Source organism: Erpetoichthys calabaricus, chromosome 14 (assembly GCF_900747795.2).
Source record: "Erpetoichthys calabaricus chromosome 14, fErpCal1.3, whole genome shotgun sequence".
In the NCBI taxonomy this organism is placed as follows: Eukaryota; Metazoa; Chordata; class Cladistia; order Polypteriformes; family Polypteridae; genus Erpetoichthys; species Erpetoichthys calabaricus.
Genome location: NC_041407.2, coordinates 62804857 through 62824292, shown reverse-complemented (window position 1 = coordinate 62824292; position 19436 = coordinate 62804857). Strand labels below are relative to the sequence as shown.

Sequence of the window (19436 nt, the reverse complement as noted above, 5' to 3'; positions counted from 1 at the left end):
ATGAAAATGTGCTGTATAAATTAATGTTATTGATGTAACACCATTCCTCCTGTCCTCATTCAATTTGTTCTTACTGACTGAGTATTTCATCTACATTGATGATCAGGAAAAATGCTTAAAATTTTCTGTAAACTTACCTGCTTGAATTGCCATTTTTATTTTATTCCTATGATACCAGGCATCCTGTATATAAACTGCTCAAAAAATGAAAGGAACACTTTTTAATCAGAGTATAGCATCAAGTCAATGAAACTTCTGGGCTATTGATCGGTCAGTTAAGTAACAGAGAGGGTTGTTAATCAGTTTCAGCTGCTTTGGTGTTAATAAAATTAGCAACAGGTGCACTAGAGGGGCAACAATGAGACGACCTCCAAAACAGGAATGGTTTAACAGGTGGAGGTCACTGACATTTTTCCCTCCTCATCTTTTCTGACTGTTTTTTCACTAGTTTTGCATTTGGCTACGGTCAGTGTCACTGCTGGTAGCAAGAGGTGATACATGGACCCTACAGAGGTTGAACAGGTAGTCCAACTTCTCCAGGATGGCGCATTAATATGTACCATTGCGAGAAGGTTTGCTGTGTCTCCCAACACAGTCTCAAGGGCATGGAGGAGATTGCAGGAGACAGGCAGTTACTCTAGGAGAGCTGGACAAGGCTGTAGAAGGTCCTCAACCCATCAGCAGAACCGGTATCTGCTTCTTTGGGCAAGGAGGAACAGGATAAACATTGCCAGAGCCTACACAATGACCTCCAGCAGCCCACTGGTGTGAATGTCTCTGACCAAACAATCAGAAACAGACTTCATGAGGGTGGCCTGAGGGCCCAACGTCCTCTAGTGGGCCCTGTGCTCACTGCTCAGCAATGTGGAGCTTGATTGGCATTTGCCATAAAATACCAGAATTAGCAGGTCCACCACTGGCACCCTGTGCTTTTCCCAGATGAGAGCAAGCTCACCCTGAGCACATGTGACAGACGTGAAAGGGTCTGGAGAAGCCATGGAGAACGTTATGCTGCCTGTAACATTGTTCAGCATGGCCGGTTTGGTGGAGGGTCAGTGATGGTCTGGGGAGGCATATCCATGGAGGGACGCAGACGTCCACCGGCTAGACCACAGCACCTTCACTGCCATTAGGTATCAGGATGAAATCCTTGGACCTATTGTCAGACCCTATGCTGGTGCAGTGGGTCCTGGGTTCCTCCTGGTGCACGACAATGCCCGGCCTCATGTGGCAAGTGTATATTGGCAGTTCCTAGAGGATGAAGGAATTGATATCATTGACTAGCCCCCATGCTTGCCTGACCTAAATCCATTAGAACACCTCTAAGATATTATGTTATCGGTCCATCCACCACCGCCAGGTTGCACCTCAGACTGTCCAGGAGCTCAGTGATGCACTGGTCCAGATTTGGGAGGATATCCCCCAGGACACCATCCGTTGTCTCATTAGGAGCATGTGCCGACATTGTCAGACATGCATACAAGCATGTGGGGGCCATACAAACTACTGAGTACGATTCTGAGTTGCTGCAATGAAATTTCAGCCAAATGGACAAGTCTGCCGCATAATTTTTTCACTTTGATTTTCGGGGTGTCTTTAAATTCAGCTCTCTGTAGGTTGATAATTTTCATTTCCATCAAACGATGTGGCATCCTTTCATTCCTAATACATTACCCAGTCCATATCATGGTATTATAGATATCCAGCAGGATTTTTTTTTCCCATTGAGATCTGATGTGTTTTCAAAGTGTTCCTTTAATTTGTCTGAGCAGTATAAATACATACAATGGGTTCAGAAAGTATTCCAACCCCTTCACTTTCTGCACACTTTATTGTGTTGTAGATTTCATTTTAAATGAATAAGTTTGCTATTTTTGCCCATCAATCTACACTTAACCATCCATCCATCCATCCTCTTCCGCTTATCCGAGGTTGGGTCGCGGGGGCAGCAGCTTGAGCAGAGATGCCCAGACTTCCCTCTCCCCAGCCACTTCTTCTAGCTCTTCCGGGAGAATCCCAAGGCGTTCCCAGGCCAGCCGGGAGACATAGTCCCTCCAGCATGTCCTGGGTCTTCCCCGGGGCCTCCTCCCGGTTGGACGTGCCCAGAACACCTCACCAGGGAGGCGTCCAGGAGGCATCCTGAACAGATGCCCGAGCCACCTCATCTGACTCCTCTCGATGCGGAGGAGCAGCGGCTCTACTCTGAGCCCCTCCCGGATGACTGAGCTTCTCACCCTATCTTTAAGGGAAAGCCCAGACACCCTGCGGAGGAAACTCATTTCAGCCACTTGTATTCGCGATCTCATTCGTTCGGTCACTACCCATAGATCATGACCATAGGTGAGGGTAGGAACATAGATCAACTGGTCAATTGAGAGCTTCGCCTTGTGGCTCAGCTCCTTTTTCACCACAACAGACTGATGCATAGCCCGCATTACTGCGGATGCCACACTGATCCACCTGTCGATCTCACGCTCCATTCTTCCCTCACTCGTGAACAAGATCCCAAGATACTTGAACTCCTCCACTTGGGGCAGGATCTCACTACCAACCCTGAGAGGGCCACTCCACCCTTTTCCGGCTGAGGACCATGGTCTCGGATTTGGAGGTGCTGATTCCCATCCCAGCCACTTCACACTTGGCTGCGAACCGATCCAGAGAGAGCTGAAGATCACGGTCTGATGAAGCAAACAGGACAACATCATCTGCAAAAAGCAGTGACCCAATCCTGAGTCCACCAAACCGGACCCCCTCAACACCCTGGCTGCGCCTAGAAATTCTGTCCATAAAAGTTATGAACAGAATCAGTGACAAAGGGCAGCCCTGGCGGAGTCCAACTCTCACTGGAAACGGGCTCGACTTACTGCCGGCAATGTGGACCAAGCTCTGGCACCGATCATACAGGGACCGAACAGCCCTTATCAGGGGGTCCAGTACCCCATACTCTCGGAGTACCCCCCACAGGATTCCCCGAGGGACACGGTCGAATGCCTTTTCCAAGTCCACAAAACACATGTAGACTGGTTGGGCAAACTCCCATGCACCCTCCAGGACCCTGCTAAGGGTGTAGAGCTGGTTTACTGTTCTGCGACCAGGACGAAAACCACACTGTTCCTCCTGAATCCGAGACTCGACTATCTGACGGACCCTCCTTTCCAGGACCCCTGAATAGACTTTTCCAGGGAGGCTGAGGAGTGTGATCCCTCTGTAGTTTGAACACACCCTCCGGTCCCCCTTCTTAAAGAGGGGGACCACCACCCCGGTCTGCCAATCCAGAGGCACTGTCCCTGATGTCCATGCGATGTTGCAGAGACATGTCAACCAAGACAGTCCTACAACATCCAGAGCCTTGAGGAACTCCGGGCGTATCTCATCCACCCCTGGGGCCCTGCCACCAAGGAGTTTTTTGACCACCTCGGTGACCTCAGTCCCAGAGATGGGGGAGCCCACCTCTGAGTCCCCAGACTCTGCTTCCTCATTGGAAGGCATGTTAGTGGGATTGAGGAGGTCTTCGAAGTACTCCCCCCACCGACCCACAACGTCCCGAGTCGAGGTCAGCAGCGTACCATCCCCACCATATACAGTGTTGACACTGCACTGCTTGCCCTTCCTGAGACGCCAGATGGTGGACCAGAATCTCCTCGAAGCCGTCTGAAAGTCGTTCTCCATGGCCTCCCCAAAGTCCTCCCATGCCAGAGTTTTTGCCTCAGCAACCACCAAAGCCGCATTCCGCTTGGCCTGCCGGTACCTATCAGCTGTCTCCAGAGTCCCACAGGACAAAAAGGTCCTGTAGGACTCCTTCTTCAGCTTGACGGCATCCCTCACCGCCGGTGTCCACCAACGGGGTCTGGGAATTGCCGCCACGACAGGCACCGACCACCTTACGGCCACAGCTCCAGTCAGCCGCCTCAACAATAGAGGCGCGGAACATGGCCCATTTGGACTCAATGTCCCCCACCCCCCTCGGGATGTGGTCGAAGTTCTGCCGGAGGTGGGAGTTGAAGCTACTTCTGACAGGGGGCTCTGCCAGATGTTCCCAGCAGACCCTCACAACACGTTTGGGCCTACCAGGCCTGACTGGCATCTACCCCCACCATCAAAGCCAACTCACCACCAGGTGGTGATCAGTTGACAGCTCCACCCCTCTTTTCACCCGAGTGTCCAAGACATGTGGCCGCAAGTCTGACGACACGACCACAAAGTCGATCATCGAACTGAGGCTTAGGGTGTCCTGGTGCCAAGTGCACATATGAACACCCCTATGCTTGAACATGGTGTTCGTTATGGACAATCCGTGACGAGCACAGAAGTCCAATAACAAAACACCACTCGGGTTCATTTCGTGGGGGCCATTCCTCCCAATAACGCCCTTCCAGGTCTCACTGTCATTGCCCACGTGAGCACTGAAGTCTCCCAGCAGTACGAGGGAGTCCCCAGAAGGTACCCCCTCTAGCACCCCCTCCAGGGACTCCAAAAAGGGTGGGTACTCCGAACTGCTGTTCGGTGCATACGCACAAACAACAGTTAGGACCCGTCCCCCCACCCAAAGGCGGAGGGAGGCTACCCTCTCGTCCACCGGGGTAAACCCCAATGAACAAGCTCCAAGTCGGGGGGCAAAAAGTATACCCACACCCGCTCGGTGCCTCTCACCGGGGGCAACTCCAGAGTGGTAGAGAGTCCAGCCCCTCTCAAGTAGATTGGTTCCAGAGTCCAAGCTGTGCGTCGAGGTGAGTCTGACTATATCTAGCCGGAACCTCTCAACCTCAAGCACTAACTCAGGCTCCTTCTCCTTCAGAGAGGTGACATTCCACGTCCCACATCCACACTTAATAACCCACAAAGACAAACAAAAAAAAATGTTTTCAGAAAGGTTTTCAAATTTATTACAAATTACAAAGTAACATCTATTATTCATATACATATTCAGACCCTTTGCTGTGTCACTCCAAATTGTGGTCAGGCACATTCTCTTTTCTTTAATTCTCCTTGAGATGTGCCGAGAACTTAATTGGACTCCACCATTAGCAAACAGACATGGTTTAGAAAGGCCCACACCTGTGTATAGAAGGTCCCACAATTCACATGGCATGTCAGGACAAAAACAAAGCCATAACATCCAAGGAACTCTCTGTAGACCTCTGTGATAAAACCTGGGTAAGGCAGAGATCACAGCAAGAGTTTAAAACCATTTTAAAGATATGAGCATTCTCAGAAGCACAGTGGCCTCAATAAATATTGTGACAGATAGGGGACGCTGTCATCCCCTTGAACCCTCAGACCACACATCAGACACCATGTAAAAGTCCAAATATTATTTATTATAATAATAAAGTGCACAAAGCACCCTCCACTCCACAATACTCCAATAATAATTCAATAATAATCATAATACACTAATCAATACACAATCCTCCACTCCCAGCAGCTCAGTCACCCTTCCTCCCAACTCGGCTCCTTGCTGGGATCTCCCAGAGTCCTTTTATAGTCCCTGACCCGGAAATGTTTCTGTCCTTCAATTCCGGGTCAGATGAAATCATCTTCTTTTCTTCAACCCGGAACTACATCATTTCCTTTGTCCCCGTGACTGGGAAGTACTTCTGGGTTATACGGAAAATATAAGTCCCTGACCCTCCCTGCAGCATCCCCTGGTGGCCCCCACGGTATCCAGCAGGGCTGTGAATTAAAACTCCAAGGTCCATGATGCCCTACTGGAATTTGGGGCACCTCCATGTTGCAGGGAGGGCTCCATCTGGCAGCTTGGGGGTATTGGCCAGGATAAACAGCCGGCCATATATCACAATGTAAAATGGAAGAAGTTTGGATCTACCAGGACACTTCCTAGAGGTGGCCGTCCAACCAAACTGAGTAACCGAGCAAGAATGACCTTGGTCAGAGTGGTGAGCAAGATCCCTAATGGTCACTCTATCAGATCTTCAGAATTTCTCTACTGAAATGGGAGAAAATGTCAAGAGAACAACAATCTTAGCAGACCTCCATCAACCAAGCCTCTACAGTACAGTGGCTAACTTCCACATGAAGTTTGTTAAACAGGATTTAAAGGAGTCTTGACAGCATGAGGGATAATGTTCTCTGGTCTGATGAGACAGAAATTAAAATCTCTGGGCAGAACTCCAAGCACTGTCCCCATTTCCTGCTTCATACCATCCCTACAGTGAAGCATGGTGGAGGTAGCATCATGGTATGGTGCTCCTCTTCAGGGGCAGGGACAGGGAGACTGGTCAGAAAGAAGGGATAGATGAAAGTAGCCAAATACAGAGAGGTCCTTGAAGAAAACCTGTTGCAGAGGGCATGGTACCTCAGACTTGGGTGACGGTTCACCTTTCAACATGACTGTGACTTCCGGAGAAGTCTCTGACTGTTTTACGTGGCTCAGCTGAAGCCCACACTTGATCCCCACAGAACATCTGTGGAGACAACTGAAGATGGCAGTTTACAGACGCTTCCCATCCAATCTAAGGGAGCTTGAGAGGATCTGCCAAGAAGAATGAGATAAACAGCCCAAATCCAAGCATGCAAAGCTTGTCGTGACACACCCAAGAAGATTCAAAGCTGTAATTGTTGCCAGAGGGGCTTGTACAAAGTACTGAATTAAGGGTCTGAATACTTATATGAATGCCAGATTTCAGTTTTTAATTTTTAATAAATGTGCAAAGTTTTCACTTTGTCATTATGGATTATTCATTGCAGACTGATGGGTAAAAATGACAAATTGATCCATTTAAAATGAAATCTACAACACAGGTGCAGGACATTAAGGGGTCGTGAATACTTTTTTGAATCCACTGTACTTTTATGGTTCAAGCAGGTTTAGTTACTTCATCAGGATCACACAGTAGATTAGAGGCAGGGACTGAGCTAACAGTCTTGGGGTTCAATGTCCATTTCTTTAGCCATTAGAGCATATTGTCTATCTGTGTTTTTGTGGACCATTACACTAACTGTACACAGAAATAGAATGTTCAGTTAAGGTTGGTCACCCATCACAGACACAAATAGAAAAAAAGTCTAACAAACTGTTTGACATGAAAATAATCAGTCACTGAAGCTCTAGGAATCTCTGCTGTAGATTACAGCGAGACATGACTTCATTGGAAATAATCGAGTTATGAAGTTAATTGATACCAAGAAAGTCTGCAAAACAGAAAGAACGACAGCCCTTGACAAGTGGAATGGAAACACCTCGCAGCTCCTTTTACAAATAATCCAACTTTTCTGTTATACAATTACCATAATTACACCTTTTCACTTTCCAAATATTAGTGTGTGCAATGTTAAAGTAAGAGAAGAAACAAATGAGAGCCATGTAAAGCCATGCACTAGATTTTTGTTTCATCTTAATTTTCTTTTAACTTGTACACCACGAGACACATTCTTTTTCAAGCATAGTTTGAGCGCCAGGAGGTTATTTAAGTGACCTGCTCGGGGTCACACAGTGAGCCTTTGACAAGATTTAAACACAACTGCTCTGTCAGCCTGCCTTAGGGTAGCTTGCAGAATATTCTGTGTGTCTGTTTATGGCATTCACAAATGACTTCCATTATATGGTGGGAAAAGGATTGGGTTTTTAATGACAAAAAGCACCTCTGAAAAGACAGCAGCGGATTTTCAGTGAAAGCTCCGTTTATAGAATTGAATGTATCTTTTAAGCTCTAATCTCTAACATCCTCTAAAGCCGACTGGTGGTTCAATTGTTGCTCCATTCTGTAATTGTAAGGAGATGTTTTGTCCAGGAGGCGGGAGTTGGCAAAACAACCTTCCGCTGAAGACACCGACCATTCCCGTACAATGCTGTAATTATAGTTATTACCTTGCCTTTTCCTCCAGCGATATGCTTCTAATTTTAAGGGCAGGTACACAATACAGTTTGAAAAAGAAGACAAATAAAAAAAAGCCTGTCAAATTCTCTTCACAATGCGGTTTACGCTTGTAGTTCTAGAAAAAAAAAAAAACCACATCTTTCATAAAAGATGTCACTTGGAAAACATGAATAGATAAATATATAGATGACTAGGCAAATAAACACAAGCAGCAGAGCATTTTACTAAGAAAGAGTTCCGTCTTTAAAGGAACGTGACTTCCAACTCTAAACAATGGGCTTCTTCTGATGCAACTAATACAAGTCTGCAGATTGTTTTAAACATTAACAGGAAACACGTCCATCAAATTAGCCAAATGTATAGGTGGGCTGGCTGAAATGGGGGTAGAGCTTAGTGAAATAATGCAAATATAAATTCCAAGCCAATTTTTTTTTTGTTCTTTTTGCTATAATCAACAAACCCTGCATTTATGCAATGTCCTTAAATTGTGTGCTATCACAAAGCACTTAACAGCTCAAGTCGTTTTTGAAAGCACAATATTTATCTACATTCTCAATCTTATGTCTCTATGACAGTCTCACAGGCAACTGTAACCTATCCCAGCAGCTCTGTTTGCAACACTTGGTGGGACCCTAGACTTTACAAAAATGAGATTTATTCATCAAGCTGCACGTTTTGGGGATTAAGGAGGAACTACAAACACAAGGAGAACAGATAATCTGCATTTAGATATTAAATGGACTAGGATTTGAATTCAGGTCCCTAGAGTTGCATGAAATCAGCACCAATCACTTTGGCACCCAACCCATATGATTGTGCCATCTTCCATTTCCAGAACCCAGTTACTGTAGTTCAGGGATGTAGCATATCCTGGTAGTATCAGGCTCAATGCAGGAAAGAACACCAAGCATTCTGTTTGAATTCTAATTTATACGAAGGAAAATCAAAAAGTAAAGGCTATTTGAAAATTACATGGTAACCATAATGGATAGAAGCTAATATAATACAATATGTTTGTGATGGCTTATGGGTAGTTTGAACACACGCAGTGCAGTACTCTGTCATTAGTCTAGCTGAAGCCAATGTCAAATGAACATGGACACTGTACAGGATTGCATCACTGTTGAAAAACACTGCATAGTGGGATTTCTTTGGGCAGAGAGAGTGGCACCTGCTAAACTTCACCGAAGTAGATAGATAGATAGATAGATAGATAGATAGATAGATAGATAGATAGATAGATAGATAGATAGATAGATAGATAGTATGTTGGTTCAGCATGGAAGTGAAAACAGTACAGATAGATAGATAGATAGATAGATAGATAGATAGATAGATAGATAGATAGATAGATAGATAGATAGATAGATAGATAGATAGATAGATAGATAGATAGATAGATAGATAGTATGTTGGTTCAGCATGGAAGTGAAAACAGTACAGATAGATAGATAGATAGATAGATAGATAGATAGATAGATAGATAGATAGATAGATAGATAGATAGATAGATAGATAGATAGATAGATAGATAGATCGATCTTTATTTGTCCCCAGGGTGAAATTTGGTTTTTTACAGACGTTCTTTAAATAAATAAATACATAAATAAGATAACTTTGGTCTGAACGAAGAAGAAATTATAAAGAAAGAAAACTTCTGACTTGACAGTCACAGTCACAGTGAGGCATTATGCATACATATTGCTGTTGGTTCTACAGAATAATTCATTCTCTGAAAGCTCTCAGTGTCAGTGTCTCAGAGAGAGGATGTGCAGCATTGTTCATAATGACACTCAGTTTTGCTTTAATTCTCTCCTTTTCTACAACCTCCAGGGGGTCCAGAGTGTGTCCTATAAGTGAGTTTGCGCTTTTAATTACTGTACATACTCGTGTTTATCTTCTCCCGCAGGTAAGTTGGAGCTTGATATAATTTCTGATATTTTATAATGTTGTCGTATAAGTCGAACATGGAAAACTCACGCTGATTGATCCAAGTGATTATGATATGCTAACGCCCACCTGAGAGAGTAACCACTGAGCACACTGCCTTTTTTTTCTATGTATTGTGCCTACGTGACCACACGGTAATACCTGAACTATTCCGAAGCGATGTTTGCACTGTTTTGTGTATCTCACACCATCATACACCTTTATCGTAAAAGCATCCCTTATCTACAATGGAGCATTTGATCAGAAGAAAATATGAAGCTGGTTTTAAATTAAAAGTCATTGAAATAGCAAAAGAAATTGGTAACTGCGCTGCTGCAACAAAATTCGATGTGTCTGAGAAACTGGTGCGAGATTGGAAGAAGCAAAAAGATGTAAAAAAAAAATCTGTCGTATTTTTCAACGGACATACAAGTCGATTTTTCAGGTTTCAAGACCCGACTTATACACGGGTAAATACGGTAGCTTGTTGATGCAATGGGCCTTTCTTAAAGTGATGTTACCAGCCCAACACACCACAGTATAGAAAATCACACTGGCCATCACAGAGTTATAGAATATATGAAGGATGTCACTTCTTTCATTAAAGGAACACTGTCTTCTGAGGAAAAAGAGCCTGCTCTGTCCTTTCTTATGTAGTTCCTCTGTGTTCCTAGGCCAGTCCAGCCTGTCATTAATGTGGCCCACCAAGTATTTGTAGGAATGGACCACCATTATATCCACTCCTTGCATAGTGATGACCCAACAAAAAGCTAATGAATGTGTAGAAAGGTTTAAAGTAGGAAGATCAAATGTAACCAACAAAGCTCGATATAGCTGACCATCAACATAGTGCATACAAGCCGAGATCAACATGGTGAATGCCTTCATCATAGAAGACCTATGGATTACCTTGTCAGCTGTTGCAGGATATCATTTGGATATCAGCTATTGATCAGCACCGGCCATAGTGCATGTTGACCTGGAGTACCATAACGTTTGCACAAGATGGGTTTGATGGTTTCCATTATATCAGTGAAATTGCACTTAAAGAGATCTTTATGCTTCCTTGTAGTTTTAATCCTCTGGCATTTAATCTGCTCTGATGCAGTCAGTGAAAAGGTATCCACCCTAATTTGACGTGACAAAGAACTTCCTAGAAAATGCTTGCTTTTATTCAAATTCATTTTGAATCCAGAGATCTTGTGAAATTCCCCTAGTAGGCTGAACACTAGTGCATTAATTAATATGAATCTAAGATATGAAGTGCCGTATCCTTAGCATAGACAGTGATTTTTTGTTCAAGCTCTTCCCTTATGATCACTTTTATCTCAGGTTTCAGATATGAGCAGCTAGTGGCTCATTTGAAACCGCAAACAGCATTGATTGTGAAACATCAATGATTTCAAGTTTTGGTGGACAGGGTGGGACAAGGGGGACTGAATTGGATGCAACACCTGCTGCTTGCTGCATACATTCAGCCCATCTCTCCTGCTGGCGATCTTGGCAGTAGCACAGCAATTTTAACTGTGTGGCGCATCTGTTTTTGAACTGCAATGCAGGTGATATCAGGGATAAAAGCTTGTGGATTGCGTTTTATTGCTTAACGGTGAACCAGCACCCATTGCTGCACAGGGGTCTCCAATCCCCCAAACTCCTCTATTGTTTAGAGTGTGCCATTTCCTTGTACCACTTAATGCATTATCATTTCTTGGCAAATTAAACAACCTGTCATAACAAATATGACATACTTATCATTCCTGATTTTCGTATATTTTGGGAAGCCGTGGAAACACTACTGCCTCACAGCTCCATCATCCTGGCCTGGTCACTATCTGTGTTGATCTGTGAACGTTTTTTAGCAGTGAATTGGGATGAGTTACTGGGTTCACCAGTAACTCAGCTAGCCAATTTTTCCCATAATAATTTGCTGTGTTGCTGGCTTGAAGAAACGTTTTTTTCCCTCAATACCAAGGGTGTTTCTAAGAATTGATGGTATCAGGGTCATTAGCCCCCTTTATGGGTGTCTAGGTAGAAATGAAAGCGAGGAGTGAGGGGATGTCCCCTTGAGGTATTGTGCGCATTGATATTCATAGAAAAAATTGAAGAGTGGGCACCCGCTTTGGGTTTCAAGTCTGTTGATATACATACTGTATATAACATTGAGTAGCAGGAGAGTCCCCTTGGAGTATTAAACATGTCGATATACATATATAACATGAAAAGCAAGGGAGCTGGGGTCTCCCATTGGGGTTTTGAGCATGCTGAAATGTGTATGTAACACTGAGGAACTGAGGGGGGGTGGGTGGCACATTGTTGTGTCAAGTGTTTTTATATACTGTCACACACATGTGCATGAGAGACAGTTTATAGGCTTGAATAAATGTGTTTCTCCACCGGACATGGTGATGGCATGGCACTCTAACTACTTCTCCTCTTTCTGTCTGCAGACCATCAGAAGAACCCACCTCATAAAAACATCGCTTCTGCCTCCAGTCCTTCAGAACCTGCCTACTACAAACGTCATTTCCACATCCAATCCCTCAGAACGTGCCTCCCTATGATGTCACTTCCACCTCCAGCCCCTCAGAACCTGCGTTCCTATGACATCATTTCCGCTTCCAAACGTTGATTTTCTGTTCGTCAAAATGTTTTGGTGACCTGAGAGATCAACCTTACCGAGACCTTCACCTTTCTTTATTTTCAGATATTGTGTGAACAGGCACAGGTGAGCTGGTCATGTGGCAGTTCGTTTTGTGTCTCATTATTGTTTGGCTGCTAATTAAGGAAAAAGAGACAACTAAGGTGCCTGAGTCAAGTTAATTAAAACTAAAGCAAAAGAAGTTAATTAGTAGCAAAAACTGGTCACTAATGAAGAAGATGGTTAAAATGAAAACCTGCAGCCACTGCGGCCCTCCAGGCCTGGAGTTCGACACCCATGCTCTAGAGCTCTTCCCTCCCAACGGCACCACCCAGCACCCCATGTTGCCTTATGATGCCAACGTGATATCACAGGGCTGTAGTCACCATGCTGGATGGGAATACCACTATTTTATCTTCTCTCCATGCCTGATTTGGATTGCACATGCACAGAACTTGCACGTGTGCATACTGTAAGTGTACACCTCCTGACACTTTATGGCGCTACCTGATCTGCTTCAGACATCCCCGAGTAATCTACAGCATATACAGGCATGTGTGATGTTACTAATCGATCAGTAGTTCAGCTGAACTTGTACCCTGCAAGCATTAAAAACAACAAAAACAAAACACTTGTGTCACACACATGTGCATGGGAGGCAGTCAATGGGTTTAACTTGGGGTAAAACGCCTCAAACCAGGTTCCACTTCCATCTCCAGGCCATGCCCTTCTATTGACCTCGCTTCCGCCCCTTCCCCATTGGACCCCCATCCTCCTTTCCCCTGCCTATAAAACCAGCCACTTGCCTTTCCCAGTCAATCCCATTTTGGACTCATTCATTTGAGACTACTCTTTATTCCTCTCGTTTTTGAGACATTGCAAAGAATATACGAGGTAGAACCCCAAACCTTTCCCTTGTCTGTTGTTTTCTTGTACACTTGCAATATTTTAAGCTGACCATAATGTAACTATTAAGAAAATACTTTTACTCCAACATATTTTGTTGGACACATTTATTACTGTAATATTAAAGCAAAAAACAGGCTTGGCAAAAATGCGTAATGTTTTTGAAATGTGCAACATTGGCATAACACCCATACATCTACAATTCCAAATATACCTTGCTGTATCTCATAGTATGGAGTGGGCTGCGTGATGGTGATATGCAATCTCAGTCTCAGTTATTTCCACAGTTAATGTTGACTCTTTCAATCCTCACAGCAGTCTGTTGGGAACGAGCCTGGATGTCTGAAACGAGGCTGGACTTTGGTGACGTGTAATCCCAGTCTAATTTTGTTCAATAGTTGATGCAGCTGTGTTCAGACTCTGAGCTCGATGTGTACCTGCATGTTCACGTGCTGCGGTTCACTCACCTTGTCATGTGTGTTGATCATATAGTATGTCTTCTCGCATTATCCCAGGCATTATAGCTCCAAAACAGATCATGAACGAGTTAGAAAAGCCCAACCTGAAAAACCAAAAGACCATTCCTTTGAATGTGAAACTAGTGATAAAGTCTAGTTAAAGTGCTTTATTAAACATTAAAAGTGTTTGTTTTTATGACTGTTATTAAACTAATATTGTCAATTTTCATTTAGTCTGGTATTATTTTAACAAAAATAAGGGGCATTACTGGGGCCAGAGAATTCTGAAACATGGTTTCCATTTAAATTAATTGTGATTAGGTATTTGCATTATGTAAATTAACTTTGCAAAAGAGCTTTCAGAGTTCGGATTTATACAACTTGCATACGCAGGCAAAACGAGGCTCAAAATGTGCAACTTCCCATGCAAAAGTTGGAATTTATAAAAGGAAACTGGTTGGGAGAATGTGCATATGTTTATGGCAACTCTGACCCATGTGTACACAACATTTCAGAGAAAGTAAAAGATGATAACACCCTTGATCAAGTAGGGAAACCTGCTAATGCTGCTAAGTGACAACTCACACATATAATAATTCATATCATTGCAGCTGTTATTAGAATGTGCAATGATTTGACAAACATTACAAATCTCAAAAATGATGAATATGATGTACAGACTCTTTTTTAGTTCCCTATTAAGAGGGCCCATGCTCCCTTTGTCACCACTGTTTTTTACAATCGCCATTGAGCCACTGGCAGTTCACTGAAGAAATGCTTATGGGATAAAGGGGATTATCAGAGAAGGACTTGAACAGAAAATTTCTCTATATGCAGATGATATCATACTGTATATATCAGACTGACAAAATACTGTGTCTGCAGTCCTAACAGCACTAGCAGAATTTCTGAGATTTCTGGTCTCAGAATTAATTTGACTAAAAGTGTGCTCTTTCCAGTGAATTCTCAAGCACACAATATTAGATTGGACAGCTTCCCTTTTATCATTGCAGATCCGTTTAAATATCTAGGGGTAAATGTTACAAGTAGACATAAAGCTCTTTATCAACAAAATTTCGCTGTCTGTATTGAAAAAATTAAGCAAGATGGTCAACCCTTCATCTCACTTTAGCTGGAAGAATTAACATTGTTAAGATGAATATCCTTCCTAAGCTTCTCTTTTTATTTTAAAACATTCCAGTATACATCAATAAATCATTTTTTAAGAAATTAGATTCAACCATAACCTCATTTATTTGGAATTCAAAACTATTCAAAACACTTATCCAAAGAGCGACCCTACAAAGACCTAAGGTAGAAAGTGGCATGGCTTTACCTAACCTTTAATTTTATTACTGGGCAGCAAACATACAAACTATAAAAACATGGACATGGACAGAAATAGATGAACATACACAGGCTTGGTCAGCAATAGAAATAAAATCCCGCAGTACATCTTTATATTCTTTGCTTTGTACCCCAATTAATGCAAGTTACCACCAATATACTAACAACCCAATTGTGCTTCACTCACTCAGAATATGGAACCAATGTAGGAAGTATTTTAAGATAAAGAAGCTTTTATCTGTGGCACCTCTGCACGAGAACCACCTTTTTTCACCCTCTCAAACACATGCAGTTTTTAATATCTGGAAAATATTTGGGATTAAATCACTTAGAGATCTGTAAATAGACAACGTCTTTGCATCCTACGAACAGTTACATTGCAAATTTAACATCCCAGCAAGACATTTCTTTCAATATCTTCAAATCAGAAACTTTGTTAAACAGAACCTGCACAAATTTCCTCACCTCCCACCTCCCTCTATGCCGGAAAAAATATTGCTCAATTTCGAGGACTCAGACAGCATTTCTGTAATATTTAAAACCATTTTACAGTCCCTCCCTTTCAAAGATCCAAGAGGACAATGGGAAAAGGATCTCTCACTCAATATTTCAGAAAAGGAGTGGAAAGTAGCAATGCAGAGAATCCGCTCGAGCTCCATATGTGCAAAGCATACACTTATTCAACTCAAAATTATATATAACGTCTCACTTAAAATTGTCCAAAATGTTTCCAGGGTAAGATCCAACCTGTGAATGTTGCAATCAAGTTCCAGCCTCACTGGGTCACATGTTCTGAACCTGCATCAAATTAACATTCTGGATTAAAATTTTTAAATGTCTATCAGACAGCCTTGATGTCACAATCCCTCCTAACCCATTAACAGCTGTGTTTGGTGGACTCCCAGATGGGCTTAAAGTGGAGAAGGACAAACAATCTGTAACTGCCTTCACTACACTATTGGCACATAGGATTCTTCCAGTTGAGCAAGATGAGTCTAACTCCCCTATTCTAAGTCAGTGGGTAACTGATGTTATATACTATTTGAAATTGGAAAAAATCAAATTCTCACTTAGAGGATCTGTGCAGAACTTTTTCAAAACCTGTCAGGACCTAATCAATAACATTTTAGAATAAGCTTTTAAAGCACTGAGGAAGCAGATTCTCTCCCTTTTTTACTTTTGGATCATCTGCAGTGGCTTGATAGCACATGCTGGTTCTCCTGCCCTAAGCGAGTTGCAGTAGTCTAGATGGAACAAAACCAAAGCCTGAACCAGAAGTGTTATGCTTCATGCTATGTCAGAAAAATTCTGATCTTGCAGATGTTGTACAGCGTGAACCTGCATGGACAAGAAACAGTAGAAATTTGGTCAGATAAAGATAGCTGCTCACCAATCACCAACCAAAGTTTGCGTATTGACAGGTATTAGCGACAGTGAAACAAGCTCTACAGAGATAGAGAGGTGAACAGTCTGGCTGGCTAAGATCACAAGAAGCTCGGTTTTTGCTAGGTTGGGCTGTAGATGGTGATCCTTCATCCATTTTGTGATAACAGTAAGACATGCAGAGATTCCAGCGGATATCGTATTGTCCTCCTGTAGGAACGACAGGTTTAGCTGTGATTTACTCGCATAGCACTGATAAGAAAAGAATACAAAGTACAGAAAGAACAGTAGAGGATTTTTTTTGTAGTATGCATAATTTCACACATAAATCCAAATAAAATTTTGCAAATGAGATCCCAAGAACAGTTACTTAAAGTTGGGGGAAGCTGTGGTTGAAATTTAACATCATATTAAAGAAAGAAACGTCCTCCAACAGGACAATTCAGTAATCAAGCAGGAGAAAAGATGTTCATTGTATCTTTTAATGAATTCTCAGCAAAATGCCTTAGAGGGAGCATTCTTCAAAAGCAGTCTGTTACAGCATGGTCAGAATGGCCAGGGACTACAAAGAATAGAGATTCATTTTATAAACTGTTGAATTTACATACTGAGTCAATCAATGCATACATTTTACTCTGGTTGGTTCGTTGGTTTACACCCAAATGATTTATATAAAATAAAAGTCTGTTATATTCTGGTTCTTCTTATACCTTTGAGCTGCGCCACCACCCTTGACATTTCTGTGCATATAACAACTGTCCATTCTCGTTACTTATAGTACATCTGCTGATTTCTTAGTCATCCTTCAGTACATTTTGTATATTACATCAACCTTTCTTCTGGTACATCCTTTATTTAATTGACCATCTCAGTATTTTTCCTAAACCAAATCTTATATTTCAGTGTACATTTTGTTGTTCACTTGACCTTTATTTAGTTTCCCACATTTATTAACTCTTTATGCTATTTCTTTAAGATGAATGTTATGTTACCCTAAAATTATTCTTCCACAAAGCCTGTATACCTCTCCTATTAGCACCTACCTCAATGAATTAAGGTACATTTTTATTAAGATGCTTTCTTGTGTGTGTGCGTGTGTGTGTGTGTATTCATACTGTAATAAGCTGGAATCCTGCCCAGAGATTATTCCTAACTGGCCAACCCGCAGCGTATGCGCATAATTATGTATTGATGGGTGAACACTTCCTGAAAGACACAGTTGTCCAAATGGGGTGAGTTTGAGGATACGACTGTAGGTGAATGAAAAGATGGAACTCTGGAGAGGGCGACATACAATTGTCCATGACTGAAAACTGGAGGACCGCCGTCGCACCTCCTCCTCCCAGAACGAGGGACGGGGCTGGACGGGGCTGGACGGCGCTCGGGAGCGGAAGGCGGAATGGGGGAGAGGGGAAGGACGCCCATTCCGCCCCCCCCGCCATTCTAGTCTGATTTCACAGTCATCTCTTAGTCATCGTTCAGTATGCACTGCCTGCTCATGTGCCCGCCCCCAACTGAGTCGCTTTCATCTGTGTACAGTCCACATGCACCTGTGAGTCACACTGACTTTTCATTTTCTAAACACCGCCTCAGTCGCTTTTGTCTCCACTACAGTCCACATGCACCTCTGAGCCACATTGACTTTTCATTGTTCGTGTATCCCATGGTTGTCTTACGTGCCCAGTCGGCTTAGTGAATTATATATATAGAGACGGTATGTGATCGTCTTCGAACCTCCGACTTTCGTTCTTGATTAATGAAAACATTCTTGGCAAATGCTTTCACTCTCGCTCAATTTGTTGGTGGGCGGGGCTCTGTGAGTTGGCGGGCGTGGCTCTGGCTTGCGTGGGTCTTGCTTGCCATGGACTTAGTGAATTCTTAGAGTTGGTGGGCGTGGCTCTGTGAGTTGTCGTCGTATCACATGGTCTTAGAGTTGGTGGGCGTGGCTATGTCGTGCGTATCCCATGGTTGTCTTGCGTGCCTTGTCGGCTTAGTGAATTATATATATAGATTTGCACACATTGCTTGCTCGGATAGGGTCTAGCTTCAAACACGATCAAGCTCTGGATAAACAGGTTTCAAAAATGGATATAAAATGGGGAGAAATTCTGCATTAACTTCTACCAGAAATTTTAAAACCTCTACTTGAGTAGTTTACTCACAGGTAACTTTTATTTTTACCTGAATAATCACTTTGCAAAAACATTTCTACTTTTACTCAAGTATGGCTGTTGAGTACTTTTTATAACACTGCATAGGCTTTGTCCATATGTTGAAATGTGGAAGGTTATCATCTGAGAATACTTTATCCTGACTGGCAGACCACCATGGCCTGGACACCAAAAATCCTTGCTCTCATTTCAGTGCTTGTACACATAACACATTTCAATTGAGAAACTGTACTCCATAACAACTGAGATAAAAGCACAGGCTGTAAAGATGTTAGGCTGTCCCCCTCATTCTCCTGCAGTTACTTTGTCTTCTGGTGTCTCACAAACTACTGTGTTCTTCTGCAGTGGTTGCGCGTAGCTGGACCTTGACAAAACACTAAGAATGTTGTAGTATTTAGTCATAACTAAAAGTCAGTACTTGCTAACTAACGTTGACTCCACTCATAATGTGTTTAAACCTTGGCACCCTTGCAAAAAGCAGGAGATGATTCAGATCTTTGCCCATACTAACCTAGAGGAAATACCATCAAAGAGATGTCTATCTGCCAAGGATGCCACAATTCAATTCAGAGCAAGACTGAAAATGTTACCAACGACACCAAATGACTGTGTCACAAGGTTTCAGGAAAGCCCCCAAGTAAACCATTTCTAACAAATATTTTGTATATCTCTCAGATTGCTTTGGGTCAGGGGTCCTCAATCCCAGTCCTAGAGGGCCGCAGTGGCTGCAGGTTTTTGTTCTAACCTGGTTTCTTAATTAGAAAGC

At 42.9% G+C, this 19436-nt stretch overlaps 1 protein-coding gene across 1 annotated transcript in view; it reads right to left on the bottom strand.

The window, feature by feature from the left end:
- grhl3 (grainyhead-like transcription factor 3) overlaps positions 1–19436 on the bottom strand; it is a 104060-nt gene that overhangs the window by 69297 nt on the left and 15327 nt on the right. Inside the window, exon 2 of the mRNA XM_051919068.1 lies at positions 13779–13873. Within this exon, the coding sequence (XP_051775028.1) occupies positions 13779–13786 (8 nt within the window). The 5' untranslated portion in view covers positions 13787–13873. The remainder of the gene's footprint in view (positions 1–13778; positions 13874–19436) is intronic.